At 41.9% G+C, this 19,222-nt stretch overlaps 1 protein-coding gene across 2 annotated transcripts in view; it reads left to right on the forward strand.

Annotated features, from left to right (window-relative positions):
- mnat1 (MNAT1 component of CDK activating kinase) overlaps positions 1-19,222 on the forward strand; it is a 42,178-nt gene that overhangs the window by 16,913 nt on the left and 6,043 nt on the right. For both annotated transcript variants that reach the window (XM_077555624.1, XM_077555630.1), the window contains one exon: positions 5,696-5,817. In XM_077555624.1, the coding sequence (XP_077411750.1) occupies positions 5,696-5,817 (122 nt within the window). The remainder of the gene's footprint in view (positions 1-5,695; positions 5,818-19,222) is intronic.

A 19,222-nucleotide genomic window follows, 5' to 3' on the forward strand; every position in this document is an offset into this window, starting at 1 on the left:
AAATGTTATTTTTTATTTGGCTTGATAATAAATCAGTTTGTTTTTGAAAATATAAAAATGATTATAGAATAAAGGAATGTTTAATGTAAGGAGACAGCAACCAGCGATCAAGATGAATGAACAGTTGGTTGATTTTACGGCCTCTAATTTTATCAACCGTGTGGATGTGCAAGTTCATCTGTCACACAAGTTGATAGTCATCACTAACCCCGCCACATGCAACACTTTGGCCTGCCTCATCTCTCGGGCCAAGGTGAGCTGTCACCGGCGGAATGACATATCTGCCTGTGTTTGAGCCCACCAATCCGAGGAACGTAAAGATGCGGAGGCTCCAGTCTTTAAATAAAGAGTGCTCTAATGTCTCATCTGATGCAGCAGCTGTGTCATGTTGTTGACTGGGAACATACGAGCAAACATCTAAGCCCGCTCTTTACTTTGGGACCCCAATGTTGTACGACTATTCTGGTTGAGTCAGAAAGCTGTCAAATGGATGCTTGATGAAGTTAGACCATCCAAATGGAAAGTGGCCTGGCCCCAGGTGCGTTGCGAGGCTTGGGATGTGCCTGGTCTTGTCCCAGGAATGGCTTGGAAATTGCGCGCTAATCCGTCACTTTGTACTGGCACTATTGAAGAAAGACACACGGGATTCGGCGGTGTGCAAGTAAATGCACACAACCCTGCCTAGTCTGAGTAAACATTCTTTGAAGAATCAGTTGCTTACTGATATCAAAAGAGAATTAGTGCATGGGAGGCAGCCAGCTTGTCCCTGTTTAAACACGTTGCTTGTTTTTGTCCGACACATTAAACCAGACTCGGTACCAAACAAGTCCTCTCTCCTGGCACCTGCTCGTGAACATGAATTTACCATCATTAACATATAAATGACAGGTTTGTGCAACTTCTGACGCCTGGTTTTGCATTGTTTAAGCGTTTCGAATTTGTTTGTGCCAGGACAGTAATGTCAAGTGCTTGTTCTATCTTCGCTTTGTGTATTTGCAGTCCCGGACTGCTTTGTCCCATTCCTCAAAGAGTTTTGACCGATGGGGAATTGCTCTAGTCTAGAGCAGCTTTCAGCGGCATCTTAAATGAAAGGTTCTCGCACCACTATGGCCTGATCCACTTGTCACAGGCAGCAGAGCAGCTGACATTCTTGACAAGGCCGCCATGGGCACCTAGTGGAAGCTGCTGGGACGCACACAACTCAAATGTACAGGCAGCCAAATGTGGGTGGCAAGTTTATCCCTAAACATAGATGTGTAGCTGACTTAAATATCCTCGGGTCCTCTCTGGCATTATTCTGTGAGACGTGATGTGACTTGATCTGTTTAAAAAATACAAGTGCAAACACTCAAACTGTTCAGTCAGGTTGGTTTTGCTTTGTCAATCGTCCTCTACGGTGACCTCTGATTGGGAGACACACTTGCAGAGTAGGCTCGAGCTGAACTTGACTTTTTCTCTGGCAGACTGGCCCAACCTGTTCTGCCTGAGAGGTTGGCGTTATACTCCCCACCCCCCTTCATATCCCCACTCGGTATCACAAAACCTTCAATCGTATTTTTTGTTTGTTTCCCCCAAATTCAGGAAATACTTTCCCATGTAATGTTGTTACAAATCACAGATTTTTGAAAACTTTCCCCCCCCCTAACTCCAGTCGATCACTACAGGCCTTTTTGATAGCGGGGTGGTCAGGTCAGAGGCTAAAGAGAACTGTCAGCTGTGATTGGCACGAGCACATGCGGGCATTCACACCTCTGCCCCTCTCCCTGGCTTGGCCCTCTTTAGGATGGCCTCGACAACCCTCGCCTGCGTCTCAGGCAAGCCCAGCCTGGCAGAAAAAGGACTTGACAGCTTTAAGGGCTTTGCACTGGGGCAGCTGCCTCTGGTTATATAGTAAGTTATATTTAAACGTGTAAGGCAAGGGGCAAGCAGCTTTTACACTTGCTACCTGATGATCAGATGTCATTTTTGCATGAATGGAGAGGTTCTCTGTGATGTGTCTGCTATATGTGGGCAAAAGTATTACACACTTGCAAAGCAGTGTCGTGCGGTGAAGTTCTGTCTGCAGCCGGTTACAAAAATAGTACAAACTAAAATATTAGATTGGCCTGTATTTCAATTTTGACCTTTTTACCTTTATATTTAATATGTCATGAAAGCCCCGATTATAAAATGATCCATTTATCTGGTATCATAATTGCATGACTGATGTTTCTAACAAACCAATTGGTGTCCAAATCGGTAAAGAATTGGACGAGTTACGATGAATTTATTGGAGCCAAACACAGTCACCTAAATACAAATCAATGGAAGGGATCGCTGGGGACTCCCAGTTCAAGACGGTGGGCAGGTCTGTCTGAAAGTTCAATGTGTCTGCTCCTTTCTCGCCCATATATTCGAGCAAGAAATAAATACGCAAATTCAGCTATTGTATCATTTTTATTTTATTAATGGTGTCGGATTGAAAAAGAAAATCAATAAAGCATGGACAAGATCACTAAATTGAAAATAATTTATTATTATTATTATTATTTATTTATTTATTATTATTATTATTAAACAAATACATTTATTTATGTAATTCTTCGCATGGACGAGGTGGGCGGTGGGGGGGGGTCTGCCTCTCCTGCCTACCCTGACTGCATGACACACATCCCTGCTGCAAAGGCTGGAGGGGCCTTCCTCACGCTGTTCCCACACAGTCGTAAGCCAGGAAAGTCTGACTTAGGATAGACAACGTAATCAATTCATTGATTTTGTTGTTGTTGTTTATTGCTAACATCTTGAAGCAATAGAGCTGAACTTGAGTGCAATACTGTCTGCAACCAGCAGGGGTCTTGTTCATTCAATCTCTGTGTGGGAATAAAGACCATTATGAATGATCTGGACCGTATTGATGGGGAAGAACTATTTAGTGTCAATTCAAAAACAAAAGCTATCCAAGGCACTTGGCTCAGTGAGCATGTCCAACAAGAAAATTGAGTCAACCATGGCACAGTATTGGGCAGCCGTCTGCCTCAACCACTGCTGTAATTGCAGTGGTCATTGTGAAAAGGTTGGTCTCTAAGTGTTGTCTGTATTATGTTGTGTGTTGCTGATTTTTAACTCTTTGACTGCCAAAAACGTTAAATAACGTTTAGTAAAATCCTAGGGAGGAGTGCCAAAGACGTTAAAAGACGTTTGTTTCAAAACTGAGGTGAAACTAACCATTTTCTATTGTTGATTACTGAAAAACGGAATAAGGGAGAAACAAACTTTTTTTTCTGATGAAAGATGAGAGTCGAATCTTTCATTTGGTAGTATGTGTGTTTCCACAGTCCAAACACATAATTTTCTGTGGACCTTGAAAGATCAGTCAAAATGCTTAAATCGGCTGGCACGCACGGCATCCCTTTTCTGAAAACGTCTGGCAGTCAAAGAGTTAATGTATGCTTAAGGTAGACAGTGTGTGATGTACTTTGAAAGGATCTCTCGTCCCTTTGAAGTAAGGGGACTTTTACGAGTGCGTGCCTCATAAACGTCCCTTGGGCCTCTGCTTTATCATTCCGTTGCATCAATTGGTGAACACGTCCTAGTTTGTTCAGGTAAGATAGACTGTAGAGTTGAGAGACGCATGTGTATGGGATTGAAAAATATCCACTTATCTTTGGCATTGAATTACTTAAGGCGGTGTTCATGATAAGTTGAAACCTGTACATTAACTTACAAGAAAGACTCTTCATTCACAAATATATTGAGCTAAAAAGCTACAGCTAAGCCTGTTTCTTATGCAGTGTTAGTACATCTGTTTGAAGGTGACCTTGCAGAGGAATGCAACCAAAAGCTCTCTAGAGTGGAGGCTTGCTGTTTCGTTTGTCACTTGAGAATCTGCTTTACTGCTCCGTAGGCATCTGCAGCTTCCTTCTCCGGCACGTAGACATTTCTTCTGCCGTTTGCCACCCCCCGCCGTTTAAACCCATTGCGCCGACTGTTGCATTGTTGTTAAGTAGTGCTGAAAGTTTGACGGAGGATGGATGAGAGAGTGAAGGAGTGCAAATTTGTGGGAAAGTTGCTCGGCATTAGTTGGCAGGTCTGTGTTTCATTAGTCTTTGGTGGGGGGTGCCACCTTGTTGGATGAATGATGGGACAGTATTGGAGATCATCGGCAACCTAAGGTTAAAGGCAGAGACAAGGCGTAGCGAATGTGCACAGAGCCGAGTGTATAGACAAATTTGGAATCGGTGCAAAAACAGCACACAAAAAAAGCGCTTTGAGCTTTAAAGCGTTGGAGTTGAGGTTCCACTGTATATTGAAACCATTTAAAGAAAGTGTTGTCTTTCACTACCATCAAACAGTTGTTGGCTTAACCATAATGGATTTCCACAACCAGAGATCTTAAGTGTGCTTGTTTAGAATAATCATGTTGTGTTTGGCTCAGTGAGTCTGCATCCACTGTCTTAATGTGCATCCTTGGTGCTTTAGTAACTTCCAGTAGAGCTTAGGTGGCTTTACTTGTGTATAGGCTGAAGCGCATGTGAGGCTGTGGAGACACATGGTACTCATTTAGTTTGCTTTTCATTAACTCCCCTCTGAGCTCTCTTGTTTATTCTGCCCCTGCTAAACTCTCATCTTTTTTATCGTCATTGTCTTTTTTTTTTTCCTTTTGAGTTTCCCTATAATTTTCCCCGTTTGTTTAGGCATCCTCGTTATAATTCCCGGATTGTCTTCTGAGTCGGATGACTTTCATGCTGACACAAAGTGTCTCTGACTATGTGGAAATTCCCCTTATGATGGATGAATCACAACTCGAACAAATCTGCAATGGCCTTTAGTGGTAATAGTTATCGTTTGATTGCCAAGCTTGAGCTTCAAGTGTGAAACCTCAACTGACTGTTGACTAAGAAACTTTTTTTTTTTTGTGCTTCACAGTGCGTGACAATAAAAAGTGCCAGCGTCAGACACTCATGCGTGTGAATGTATTTTCTTGAGGTTTTCAAAAATTATGCTCTTGTAAAAGTTTAACCTTCCCCATGTGTAAAGAAAATTCATCACATTTAAATTGAAGTTCATATGTTGGATATTACTAGGTAAAAATGGCCCTGTGAGAAATTCGTAGTGAAGTTTGTAAAACGTTTATTGAATTAAAATGCACCGAGGTTGAGAGTATTTTCTATTTAAAAAAACAAAAATAACTTTTTCCTCCAATATTGAAGTAGGCAATATTCTCTTCCATTGTTGTTGAGCATGTCCTGTTCCGCCTAATGCATTTGTGTTTTTCATAGTTTCCCACAGTACATTTTTGAAAACTACCCTAGTACTCCCAATTGAAGTGAGTAGAGCCACACTGGTACTTTGCAGCGGATACGTGGCGGCTCTCAGCATGATGCAGTGCACAACTGCAAAATAGAACCACAATAAAAAAACAAAAAAACCCTCTTTCACAATGTCAATCAAAACGGAACATGTTCTAAATTTAATCACATCGAAAAGGGTGCTAAAGTTGGCTGACAAAGCGCTTATCTAAACCAGTTTGTCAGGACTTTGTTAATCCTGTACTTTGATTGACAGTAAGTGTTTTTTAGAATTGTTTTGTTTTCATACGTCATTGTGACTTTGACATAGCTTCCATTGTGTACCAATGTTGATTATTGTCTTGTGTTAAATTAGTTATTAGTCTTTCTCTCACTGTCTTGCTTTTTCTACCCAACCTCCATTCCAGGGACAGACGGTATCTCTGCAAGCTGTACCCAAGTTAGAAGAAGCCCTTTACCAGTACCAGCCCCTCCAAATTGAAACCTTCGGACCGCCGGTGCCAGAACTGGAGCAGCTGGGAAGACTGGGGTACAAGTTTTTTACACTCACAAACCATTTTCATTTCTTTAAATAGCAGCTAAAGTTTTTAAAGGAAAAAAAATGAAATAGTGATGTTAAACTGACATTAAGATTGGTGTATGATTTCTAAATTGGCTTTAATATGCACTACATTGAAATGATGCATAAGTAGAAAGTCTGTCACTCTGAATGGCTGCTAAAAATTGAAGTTCATACATTCCACATTGACATCAGTTCAAGGTATTAATTTGCTATTCAGTTATGCACATTACTGCTTTGGTGAAGGAAGCTAGGACGCATTTCTGATTAACGGCAAGCCTGAAAGCAAATTAGCGAAAGGAGAGCATCCCACAAGCCGCCACAGTGCCTCTGCAGGAGCGTCCATTAACACACACAGGAAGTGCTTCCCCCCTCTCTCGACAGCCCCCTTTGGGCCAATCAATCCACGACGCCACTGGTCCAGTCCTCACCAAATGCAAGTCATTCATCAGTCAGCCCCAGCGCCCGGCCGTCTGCACGGCAACGGGCTGCTATTAAAACCCTCCCACATAGTGAGAACGGCCTGTTTTTATTGGGCGAGAGCATCAAAACAAGGTCATATTTTGGGGGAGGCGGGGATGCGGGCCATGTTCAATACCACTTCACCCTGACGGTAACCTTTATTTAACTGAGATATGCATCTTATTGTATTTTTGTTGTCCTTCAAGTCTATCATGAACTTCAACTTGTGTAATTGCCTGGAAAGAATTACTGGGGAGTCGAAAAAGAATAGCTGTCACTTGTTCATTGTTACATTATTTATTCAGTGAAATGCTGCGATCATGCTTCCTTCAGTGAAGTTAATCGATATGTTGATGAAACACATAGCGTAGTTTAGATCAGGTATGGTCAGCAAATACTGGAAGGGGCCACAGTTTTAACATCAGTGCTACTGGGGGGCCACATTGGACAAAATAAATATGAACAAAATACGTGCAAAATCTCTTAATATATCGTCGCTGCACATAAATTTTTCAATGGATGTATAAAAGATCCACTATCCTGACCCAACAACAAAGGGTTTGAAGCAAACAACAAAATAACCACATACGGTAATTTTTTTCCCAAAAAAAAAGGGCTCTCTTGAATAAAAAATACCATTCAAGGATGGTACAAAAAATCTGAACAAGAAAGCAACATTAAGTGCAAGAACTCATTTTGTACATTTAAAAAATATATATATTAAAAAAAAAAGTAAACTCACTTGAAGTTTTAATTTTATTGAGGTACTGTGTTTGCCCTGCATATTATTTGAAAACCCGCACAAAAAATATTAGGCCTACTTAGGTTAACGTATAGGGCAGTATAAGACTCGGTATGAGCGCAACTAAAACATGCCTGTCATCTAGTGGTGAATGGTGATATCACAACATAAAACTACAGTTGACCCCTGTGTATTTGCAGCTCGGCGCCCGCAGATTTGCAGATTCGTTGATTGTTGTTGTTTTTCAATATTTTATTTAGATTTTTGATTTTTTTCCACGATTCTTCCTCATTATCCCTTGTTTTTCATGGGAAACAAATTTTGCATGTTTATAAGGGTTCTTTGAAGAATTTTTGAGGTTTGGGAAAAAAAAGTGATTTATTTATTTTTTTTTTTTTTGAAAAGTAATCAAATCTGAGGCTGCCAGTTGCCCATCCGCGTCTTGGACCAATGCTGGAAAGTCCACAGACACAAAAATGTCTTGCGTGAAGAACTCCAACAAGACTGGCCCGGTCAGATGTACCACAGCTCCAAAAATGCAATATGCCGTCAAGTGGAAAGCAAGGAAATAGTGCTGACACTTTGGCGCAGTATGCATATTCTGCTACGTTCGAAGTTTTGTGCGTGCTTGCTCAGATATACATTGATGGTCAAAGCTTGCACACAGTCAGTGTTCCTCCAACCTGGTATACTCATCCAGTCACCCCTGTTATTGCACTCCCAGCATTTTGGCTATAATGGAACTGGTGTGCTGTGTGGTAAATATTCACATCGGCGTGTGTGTGTGCGAGAGAAAATGCAGACAGGGTTGGAGGGGTGAAAAGTGAGTCCCCTGTGTGGAGTGTTGGACGCCAGCTCCAGTCCTGTGACCTGTGAAGGGAAATATGTTTGAGCATGGATGTGCCTCAGTGTAGATGAGCTGGAAGGGCTGCGAGGCAGCAGGTACTTATTTTAAAACTTGGCTGTTTGTCTTGGTCAAGGCCCGCAGTGACAGCAGCACCAGTGGTCATTTGTCTTGGTCAAGGGAGACTGGAGTACATACACGGACACGCACACACCCTCCCTGGTGGCTTTACTGCCTCGAGACGTGGACTCGTGTCCAGATATCTAGTCATCACATGGCTAACTGGGGCGCTACTTCTCTTTCTAGACAGACGACCTCTTCAGACATCCAAAAGTGTCTTTTTAACTTCTCTTTCCACATTCACACATTTCATCAAGCGCACTTTTACAGTCTAAGACAGGGGTTAGCAGCTTTTACGATCAAAAGAGACATTTTAAGACAAATAATTGCAAAATTTGTCTGGAGCCGCAAAACATTTAAACATTGTGATAAACGAAGCAGTGTGTTAGTCTAATGTACTGAGGGCCCATGAGCTAATTAGAGCTGCACCATAACACAAAAATATGCAGCATCCAATACTTTCAGATTCATTTTCTTCTGTTTTTGGATTTTTTTTTTTAATTGTCCATACTTTGTTTTTCATAAATTTTAAGACTTTTCTGACTTTCTGTCAAATTTCTGACATTTACGACAATTTTAATGGACATATTATGGTCATTTTCTGCCTCTCTTCTTTTTTTGGACATTTTATGGCTGTTTTATGACATTTTTGTTCTGCCTTGTTTGCTAGCAATTTTCTGACACTTTTGGCAATTTTGTTGGACATTTTATGGTATTTTGGGGGGGATTACTTCTTTAGTTTTTGGACATTTTACCGTTACTTTTTGAGCATTTTCTGCCCTGTCTTTTTAAAAATACATTTTCTGACTGGCAATTCCAAAGACATTTTATGGTAATTTTCTGCCTTTCTTTTTTTGTTTTTGGATATTTTATGGTTACTTTTTAAATACATTTTCTTTACTGCCTTTAAAAAAAATAAAAATCACTTCTTCTTTTTTTCAAAGAAATCTTTGAAATTTGAAATTTCTGGGCATTTTACAGTTACCTTTTTAACGTTTTCTTTTCTGGCTATTTATATATTCACTGACATTTTTGGCAATTTCATGGCACATTTCTGCTTTTCCTCTTCTTTTTTTGGGGGACATTTAAGGTTACTTTTTGGACATTTTAAAGTAATTTTTTAAATGTTATCAACTTTCCATCTCTTTTTCTGACAACTTAAAAATGTGGACTGACATGTTTTTGAATATTTAATTTAATATTTCATTTTTAAATCTCAATCATTAATTCATTTGAATAATATTTTATCTAAAAAAAAATATTACGATAAAAAAGTATTAATTTGTACTCATATTTTAAAGAGATCCACAGGAGAGGGACTAAAGAGCCGCATGTAGCTACAGAGTTGTAGGTTGCAGACCCCTGGTCTAAGAAGATCCAATACAAAGACTGTACTGTATCAAAAAAATGTTCCTTCCCTGTGAAGATAGCATTGCTCACATTTAATTGACAGCGTCAAACATGTTTTGAGTTAACTTCATCTATTCTTCACAGTGCTTGTCCTCATAAGGTTCATTGTGTGAGCTGGAGTGTACACCAGTTGACTTTGAGATAGAGGTGGGGCCCCACCTGGATTTGTCACTTACCAATATAGGCAACCAAACGCTTGCAATCAAACCTATTGATATTTAATTCTTTAATGAACTTTACATTTATCTTTTTGGAAAGTGGGAGGAAGCCGGAGTACCCAGAGAAAACTCACACTAGCACTGCTCCACAAAGAAAAGAGTGGTTTGAGGAGAATTCAAACCCAGAACCTCAGAACTGTGAGGCAGATGTGTTAACCACTAGTCAAGCAGGCTGCCTGTTTCTCATTCTCGAGTTACTTTATTTAGCCACATGAGAGTGTCATAGTAACAGCTCTCAGTATGATGCAAAGCAGTTTTACACCACTGCAAACAACCACATAAATACACATAGAGTTCAATTAGTACCTTTCTGACAGTGTCAGTCAAGACTGAGCGCTATCTTTGTAACGGCAAATAATTGTTGATACATTGTGTCTGTTTAATGTCAGTACCTCCAGGATTTCGCGGGAATTTTTTATGATTGTTATGGGCCAAAATGCCTGATTTCACGGCCAATTTGTCTAAAAGTTGCGCTAAAAGTTTAATTTGTGTTTTTGTTGTTACTCTAACACTTTTTCTGCAAATTTTAGGAATTTAGCAGGCATTTTCTTTATGATTGTTGTGGGCTAAAATGCCTGATTTCACGGCCAATTTTTGTAAAAGTTGTAAAAGCAACAGATATTTTCAAATACGTATAATCTTTCTTAAAAATAGGTTAATGCTACTTAAATGAACACATTTTCACTTTAAAGTGTAAACATTTTTAGCTTACAAACTGAAACGCTCAACAACAAGTTCACATAACTTGGAAAAGTGCAAATTTCTTCAAATCAAAAGTGCAAATATTCTTACAGGTGCATATGCACATTATAAAACAAACTATATAAAATAAATCGCCAATGCTATGAAATATACAGTGCTTAATGCTATCATGGCCAAAATCATTGCCATAACTACTACTACAATTCCTACTTCAAATCATCATCACTTGATCTCTCGGAAAAACATAGTTTTGTACAAGTACTGTGTATACCTTTTGAGTATACAATGTTTTTTTTATTTTTAGTCAGTTGTGGTGTCTTTAGCACAATTTTCATTGGCAAAAACTAACTCAACAGCAATTCTGTTTTCCCCTCAACCCACAAAATCATGCCACATGAATAATTGATTGATTTTTATTTAAATTAACGTTTTTCCTTTGTGTTTCATGTCACTGGGGCACCCACCTGTGCTCTAGTACTTTCCTTAAGCTTTCTCAAAGTACATTCATTTGAACTGGTGGCAATTTGATGTTCCCACTTGACTGACCATTTGAACTGTTATCTTATGCGGTTAGTGGTTTGTGTGTTGTCCCGGGAAGACAGTCTGCTCTTTGCGACAGTGTTGTCAACGGTATAACCACTCTTGGAAACATGAATGGTGATGGTGGGAGGAGGCCGTCTGTCTCATGTAGACGATCTTATGTACAACGTAGAAGACCGTGAGAGAACGCTCTTTCATTTTTTTGTTTGGACTTGCATGTGTAGATTGTCATCTGGGGTCTGACTTTGTTTTCCACAAGAACACTTTTTGAAAGCTCCGGCTGTGTAGGTGATGAAAGACTGACTGAGATCTTGGACAAGGACAAATCATATGGGTTGGTGGGGGTAGGGAAAAGAGAAATTGGCTACAGAGCGTTGAAACATTTGACTCAAACCTCAAGTGCTGACAATGAAGCCTCGCCAGAACAGTTGTTTGTGTTGGCTCCGAGCACCCTGAAATTACCCATCCTTCTCTGACAGAATTTGCTCAATGCACTTGCCAAAAGACAGCATGTATAATATTTTGAGGTTTTGCCTCCTCCTCCCCCCCCCCCCCCCCCCCCCACTTTGCCTTGCTTTTGCATAATTAGTGGAAAAAGTGAGTTTTCTGTTGGGAGTGCTTGTCAGGCATCTGCCGCTTGTTTCGAGGTGATGCCGAGCAGCTGAACGAACAGTGTTTAGTCTGGGCTACTCTCCTGGGGATGCACCTCTCTACAGGGGGAAGTGAACCTCAGTGTACGTTCTCACACAAAAATAGGCGAGTCAGAGAGGGTTAAACTGAGATGAGCCTTGTAACAAACATCAGTCACGTTACCTGAATGATTGAGTTGGCCCATTTGTCCTCTGGAACAGTCCCACCAGATTTAGCAGATAATTCCATGCACAAACATTTGGGACTGAATGTAGGGATTTAATTTCAACAATCAATTAATTAGTTGTCAGGGTTTGATATTAACGGTGACCCATGGTCCGACCAATATTGTCATGCAGTGATTAATCAATATTTCTGCCCACCTATAATGGGTAAGCAGCAGCAACGGAAGTATCCATACATTCCATCGATTATCCTTGCATGGCGAATGGAGACAAAAATACTCAGGTTAGCTTAGCGCTACCTAGCAGCTGGCATGACATAAGCGGATGGATTGAAAATTGGTCTAAAAGAACACCCTGGATTCTGCCGTTGGCTAGTGTACAGCGAGGGATCATAGAGGTTAAAGTTATTTTAAATTGAAAAGGAAAACTTTCCCATAGGTTGATGCGGCTGCGTTAGCGTGTTGGTGTACACTCTGATGCAAAATTCAGACCAACAGCGGGGGAGGCGTTCTGGAACGCTTCCTTCGCTAGCGTTTCACCGCGTAGCGTTTTGGAATGCATGCCCCTCATTCGTGCATTTGCGCACACCAGAGAGAGGAGGAGCTGTGTCGCTTGGTGAACAACTACTGTAGAGCACTTTAGCGAGTCAACAAAAGAGCAACGCCAAGCACTTCTACTTATTTCCTTGCACTATTTTCTTCAGCGGCGCATTTATTTTATTAGAATTTTTTTAGGTATATGTTTACTTCCACCGGCCGATGGCAGCGCTAAATAGCTTTAGCTAATGCATGCTAAACACTATTGCTACCTCGGTCCAGTTTAACAGCAGGTAAATACACTTACCAGCACTCAGTATGCAACTTCCTTGTTCACTATTCGGTCCCGGCTGGCCGTGTTGTTGGGCTCCGTGTGACCACAGACAGGACGCTTTGTGTGACGTAGCCCGTACTTGAAGCGATTAGCTGCCGTGAGGCGAAGCGTGAAAAAAGTTAGAATTTTTCAACTTGGGCGAAAAGGCGAAAGTGCGGATTTTTGCCTCGCCGTGCCACCTCCGACCGCTCCAAACGTGTCCTCCGCGCCGCCCCGCGCCCTTTCGCACCGTTCCGCGCAAAGTACAATGCAATCACGCCGCTGGAAACTGCTCCCCCGCTATTGGTGTGAATGCAGCATATGTTTTTTTTAACAAAAAAGTGAGTATGAGGGTTGGTAAGGCATTTTGGACAACATATGGTGTGTTGAGTTGAGATAAAGTGCTATACACTGGACAAGATTTTTAAAAAACAAACCAAAAATTTTATTTTGCTCCAAAGAAATTTTGAGATGGCTTTTAGTGCATGTAGAAAAAGTTTTAGATCTTTGAGTCCAGCTCATGAAAAATGGTAGCATAAACAAAAGTGATGCATTGGTTTATATTTTTGTTCAGTGTAAGTGTACTTCATGAACCATTTTGATCAAATTAGATTTTTTGGACTCACATTTTTTGGCAGAAGTAGATTTAGTAACCCATTTGAGTTCATTCAAACTCGCTGGTTAAACAGTGAACAAATAGCAAACATGGATTTTGGGTGCGAGTCCAAGCTCAACCATTTACACCTTCACTAGATTATACACCAAGGAGTCTTCAGTTGTCTTTTCTTTGCTGTCTAGGGCAGCTGCACCCTCTGCCCTATTTTAGCAAGTGAGCGTGACCTATTTTTTTGTTGGGCCATATTGGGCACCAGTCTGCCTTGCAAAAAATGGCCGCGCATGTGCAAGGAAAAATGATTCAAGCAGTTTGATTGGTTCACGTTGCCTGCTAGCCAAAATGTTTGTGCCAAAGTGAAGTTTGAATGTTGAATTCTCTGTATGCTTAGTGCATCCGTGATAATAGAAAAAAAAAAAAAAAACACGCACGTCAGACCATGAGATCCGTGTCATTTTCAGAGTGTAGCCTGTCTAAGTAGTCAATGTCCCACCAAACTTCACTGTTATGCTTGTATTTTCATGCACATAAGTAAAGCATAAATCACTTGTACGCTCATAGACTAGCAATGTTAAACATGTGCTTAAAGGATGTCCGCTCACTGCTCTGGTCGTGAGCCAGGGGTTAATGGGTCTCTGAGTGATACACTCCTCCTGCTTATGCTCTTTAGCTTCAACGTCCCCAACGATGTCTGTGTGTTTAGGTGATATGCAAGTATTCATGTGTTAATATTGGGTCCAGGGAGTAATCCAGAATGTTGCCTCAATTCCAGACGGACAGCTTGTCAGGCACCGTGAATGTGGCGTTTGGAGTTAGCATTACCTAGGGCTGGGTATTGCTAACAACGTGACAATGGAATGTGTATCACGATACAGGGGTCATGAAGGCGATATGTATCCCAATATTTTACATTTCTTTCCATACTTTTTTATGAAAACAGTTAAATGTATATATGTTATTTTTATTATGCTGGATGGCAAAAACAAAATCTTCTTTTAATGCTAGTAGCGCTTCCGGTTTACCGCCAGCGTCATGCCTGGTCGAAATGTGTGCTCACCGCACAGCAATGAGCAGCTGTCAGATACTTGCCAGGAAACTTTATAAACAAATGTGCAATCACGATTCGGAAGCTTCCGTAACGATACGTGTATTGTAAAGAGGCCTGCAATGGTATATTCCCGTATCGTTTTTTTTTTTGCACACCTCTAGCATTACCTCTAAAAAGCTGTTCTTAAGGGATTTTTGAATCTCTTCCTACTTTTGTAAAATTTCTGAGTGATATTTTCCCCCTTCTTTTGTGTCTCCTCTCTCACTCTTGAACAAAAGTCCAAGTCAGCCTTGTTGTTTTTCTTATTCCATCAAGATGCAGAAGGATTTCTAAAAGCGGACATGAATGGCTTCCCGGTGTATCCCGCATTCTCTGATCTCTGCTGGGTGCGCATCCATCTGATGTTCCTGGTGGAGCTGGTGGGGATGAAATGATTGGGGAGGGCCTTGTGGGGGTCATGGGTCGCTGACAGTAGTGGACGTGAGGGTGCTGAGAGTGACAGGACCAGAGTGATGGCACCTTGGAGAGACTGTGAGCCTCACCCAGTCACACTCTCTCGCACAAGCACAGCTTTGATGCTGAAGTTATGAGCAGGAGGCTGCGGCGCCAGTATGAATGACCTCAAGTGAACTCCCTCAAGAGCAGTCGTCTTTGATCTACTTTTACTATAATTTAAAGACTCATATTTTGTACTTATTGGGCCAATAAAAATAGTCAGCGTTGTTGCCAGAACAACTATTTATGAGAAACTGGTTTGTTTGGTTCTTGCATAACAAAAGGGCTTTTCCCCTCAAATACTTGAAGACCTAAAGTTGAACTTGGTTGCTAAGATATCTGATATGTCCTCCACTCTCAGTACACGTGCTGCTTTCTTATGTTACAAGGCCCAGCAATCATTTAAGTGCTCTCATCTCAAAACCTGGCTTCGCTCTCGCAGAGGTCACAAATGTTCAATTTGCATAGCCAAAAGAGATGGCAGGCGCTGTCAAACAATAGGCTGGAGGGGAATCCATTTGACTTGCAAAATCGTCCATGCCAACCAAGCGCCCGTGACTTAGCGCCATCACATGACTTCAGACCAGCTAAAATTCTCAGCCTCTTTCCTCGTTACTAAACAGATTTAAAAAAATAAAAATAAAAATAAAAAAAACAATATGCAGTGTAGCCATCGTCCAATTGTGCACCCACCCCCACCCAGGCCATTATCCTGTCTGTCTCAGTAAACAGACCATTAACAGACAGCGCCGGTGGAGGCCAAATCACTATTGTTTCCCTCCCATAGATCTGTGCAAATATTGATCCTCTGGAAGTACCAGCCAAAATAAGTGTACGGGCCAGTTGAGAAGCCTTTTTACTTGCCTGTGAGTCATTTTGGAAAAGTAGCGAGCACTACACAAGTGACAAAGATACATTTCTGGTCTATGTGCAACAACACCACTTTGAGTGTTGTTGTTTTTCCCTCTGCGGGCTATTCGCCAGACAGACTAGCAGTCTCCCTCTGCGATGAAGCCGGCCAATTCAAGCCATTTCCAGCCTGAAGGGAACTCCAGGTTTATTGGCATCGCAGCTTCAGTGCAAGCAAGGCCAATACCCGGCGGAGGTGATGTCTCGTGACTATTTTGAAGCACAATGATATTTGCGGAAGGTTGGCGAAAGCAGCTGCCCACTGTAAGGTCGCGTGCTTTGGACTTGCAGTTTGACTGTGCTAATAACAAATGTGCACGTATACTGTGGGTTTGCAAACTCAACACAACTCTCCCTGCTCTTCACCCTCGGGGCGAAGGGCCTGGCGATGTACGGGGGATTAGCGGGTTCATTTTCCCTTCTTAAGAGCTGGAGAAAGAAAACAAACTTCTGTAATGTGGAGCCTACCACACACCTAAAGGCAGGAAGTGTATCACCTTTATGATTTATGCATTTTGAGACCCCTAGTTATTCTTGTCTTTTTTGCCTCAACCACAACTCTGTCTTTTTTCTCTTTCTTGTCTTGAAACCCACCTTGCCTGCCCCACAATCCTTCAGGTGATTTGTAATTGATACCCCCCTCCTGGGAAAACTCTATTCTTCCTCTATAGGTGCTCTATTCCCAGAATGTTACGTCTAGCTGTCAAGGTACCTTTGCCGGTGTATATGGGAGTGCCTCGGGCTAGCAGCCATTCCCAGAACAGCATATGTCCCTCCATTGTTTACAGCTGCATTTGGTTAGCGACGACACACTGATGTCATGTCATTCTTCTCCCCCCCACAGTCCACTGGGCGCCCTCCTTCCCTCCCTCCTTTAGGCTTTTCAGTGTGGCACAGGGTTATCAAGTGGCAGGTCTGGAGAGGAAAGAAAGACATGCTCTGGATCAAGTAGCACGCAGGGTGTGTGATGTCCCTCCAAGCATGAAGCCTGTCCTAGTTAGCCGGCCTCTACTGACCCCATCAGGCTAGAATGAGGATTTGCAGGAGAGTGCCGTGGATGAGCGGTGACAGGTGGCAGCTAGGTCAGGAAGTGAAGCTGTCTTCAGGCACATGCAAAACAATCGGCCTTTATCCCAGGCACTGTCTGTAAGAGACGACAATAGCGCTTAGCCATTATCATTAAAGCTTCTGACTTGAGGGCAACTTCTAGATTCTCACTCACCCTCAATGTATGAGGTGGGTGTCAATTTCAAGCATCAAGCAGAGCATCTGTTAACACTCTAAACATGTTGCTCTTAACTAAGTCTTAGTGATAGCTTCCGCCACGTCTCCTTCAGGGATGCGGCCTCAGTCTGTCAGTGACGATGATAAGACACTTGATCATGGATAAGAGGTGATGTAACCGCAAGTTGAGCTAATCTGGCGGACAGTGGGTATGCTAATAGTTGAGGGTCCTTCTCACACGCTGCCGCATCCCAGAGGAAGCTGGATTCAATGGAAAAGAGGATGGCCTTTGACCCGTGGCGCTGAAAGGCTGCTGTTGACAGATATAGTATACCTGTGAGAGTGTTTGCCTTGTCTGCAGGGGGTATCTGCGCTGCACTGTGGACCAATTCCTATAATGTGCTTCGCTGGATTTGCCGTATGGCTCGAAAAGAAACAACTTCGGCCTTAGACAAACACGAATTGTGTAACCGGCACACACCGCTTGTAGTCACAATGTGCTCAGTGTGCTGCGTCTTCCACACGGGTACATTTTCTCTGGGGGTAGAGTGGTGGAAAGGAGGGGCAGATGGGGCAACCGTGCTGTGAGTGAAACCGGAGCTGCCAGTGGAATGCAGGGAGGGGGTGTTTTTGGAGAGTCGGGTTTGGCGGGGGTAGACTTAAGGGGTAGGATGGGTGATTAGGGGGTGACAGCTGAGTGCTGACCCCTCTATACTGACAAATCATCTGGCAGGTGTGTGGCTCTGCGCAATCCCACCCCCTCCCCTTCTTCCTTTGGCCCTCATCGCTCCCAGGCCAGGAATCCTCAACCGCAGTCGGAGCTGTGCGCTAAAGGAAGACTTCCGGGCACCGTTGCTGCCATCCAGTTCAGCTCTGTGTCCAGTATTTGCCAGCTGTCCTCATTGTGCACACATCAATCCGCCAGTTTGAAATGAACATCTCTCATTTGTAGGGGCTAGACTCGCTAGACTGGTTGGATTCGCAAGATGATATGAGGTATTCCTTGGAGGAAAAAAATACACATTTCCCAGAAAATAAATACAACTTGACCTTAATAGTAAATGGAGAAGACTTTTATAGCGCTTTAGCTACACCAAATGGTGTCTAGAGCCCGACGTTCAATCATTTGTAAATTATTATAATAAGCAGACACATAGCTCTCACATTGTTGTAACTATTAGGTAGTTGTTCTTTTAAAGGGGAAGTCGCCACCCCTAAAAAAATATTGACAATATTATGTTCTATGCAGCCCCACTAGTCTAAATTACGGTATTTTGGTTAATGGCAGCAAAATCCAGCAGTTTTTTTCAATATCAGAAGGTGGCCATTTTGCCGCTTGTTGTCAAGTGAAAATGACATCACAGTTGCTCATGTTTTAGGTAAAAAACAAGCACAGCTCAGCTTTAGAAAACAGGTGAGCTGTGATTGGTCATTGCCTGAGCCCTGTCTAAGTGTGATGTCGTCTTCATTCGACAGCAAGTGGCAAAATGGCCGCCCCCTGAAATGGATAAATAACTCATTAATGTAATATTAATCAGACTGTCATGTTTAGACCAGTGAGGTCACATATAACATATTATTGTCAAGAAATGTTTAAGGCTGGCTTCCCTTTTAAGTTTCAAATGGCTTACCGGAAGTAAGAATCTCGCGTTGCAGTGTAGCCAACTAGAACTTGCATCAGTCAATGCACACGTTGGTAAAATAGTAGTAAATACTCACGGGTTAGCCTGCATGCTACTTGCTACAGTAGCTAGCTGCCGAGGTCATAGATATATTAGCTATGGAGCAAGCCGTGTGTTTGGCTCCAATAATTTCATAGGACTCACTGAGTTAGTTCTTTAGCGATGTTTACGTGGATTGGTTTGTTACAAACGTCAGACATGCTACTATGATACAGGCAACATGTGTCGTTTATAATCAGGGTTTTAACAAAGAGACCATTGCAGGACTCCACCACTCAGAACGCTCTATGTATAGATATCTATGCCGACAGCTGCTTGCCTGAAATGTACGTGTTTTGCTTTCTTTTTCTAAATGATTGCATTGCAGTTCAAAATGTCTTGCACAGCTTCACAACAAATACAAATTCTCTTTGCAGAGGTGTCAACTGGGGTTTCCAATAGTTTTAAGTCTGTACCTGTCAAAGATAGTGGACAGTTGCCATGTAAACAAAACGCAGGTTTTATTACAAAATTATGATTCATTTTTTTTATTTGCCACACCCACGTGAACGAATATCCGAATAAGCACCTTTTCATGCACAGAACTACTAATTTGTCGTTGAAGTAGTCCTCAGGTAAGCCACTTTTTTTTTTTATTCATTTAAAGACACCATTTATTTATTTTTTTTTTACTTCAAAGTCACCTCATCCTCTTTTTTCGTC

Source organism: Vanacampus margaritifer, chromosome 1 (genome assembly GCF_051991255.1).
Source record: "Vanacampus margaritifer isolate UIUO_Vmar chromosome 1, RoL_Vmar_1.0, whole genome shotgun sequence".
NCBI classification, from domain to species: domain Eukaryota; kingdom Metazoa; phylum Chordata; class Actinopteri; order Syngnathiformes; family Syngnathidae; genus Vanacampus; species Vanacampus margaritifer.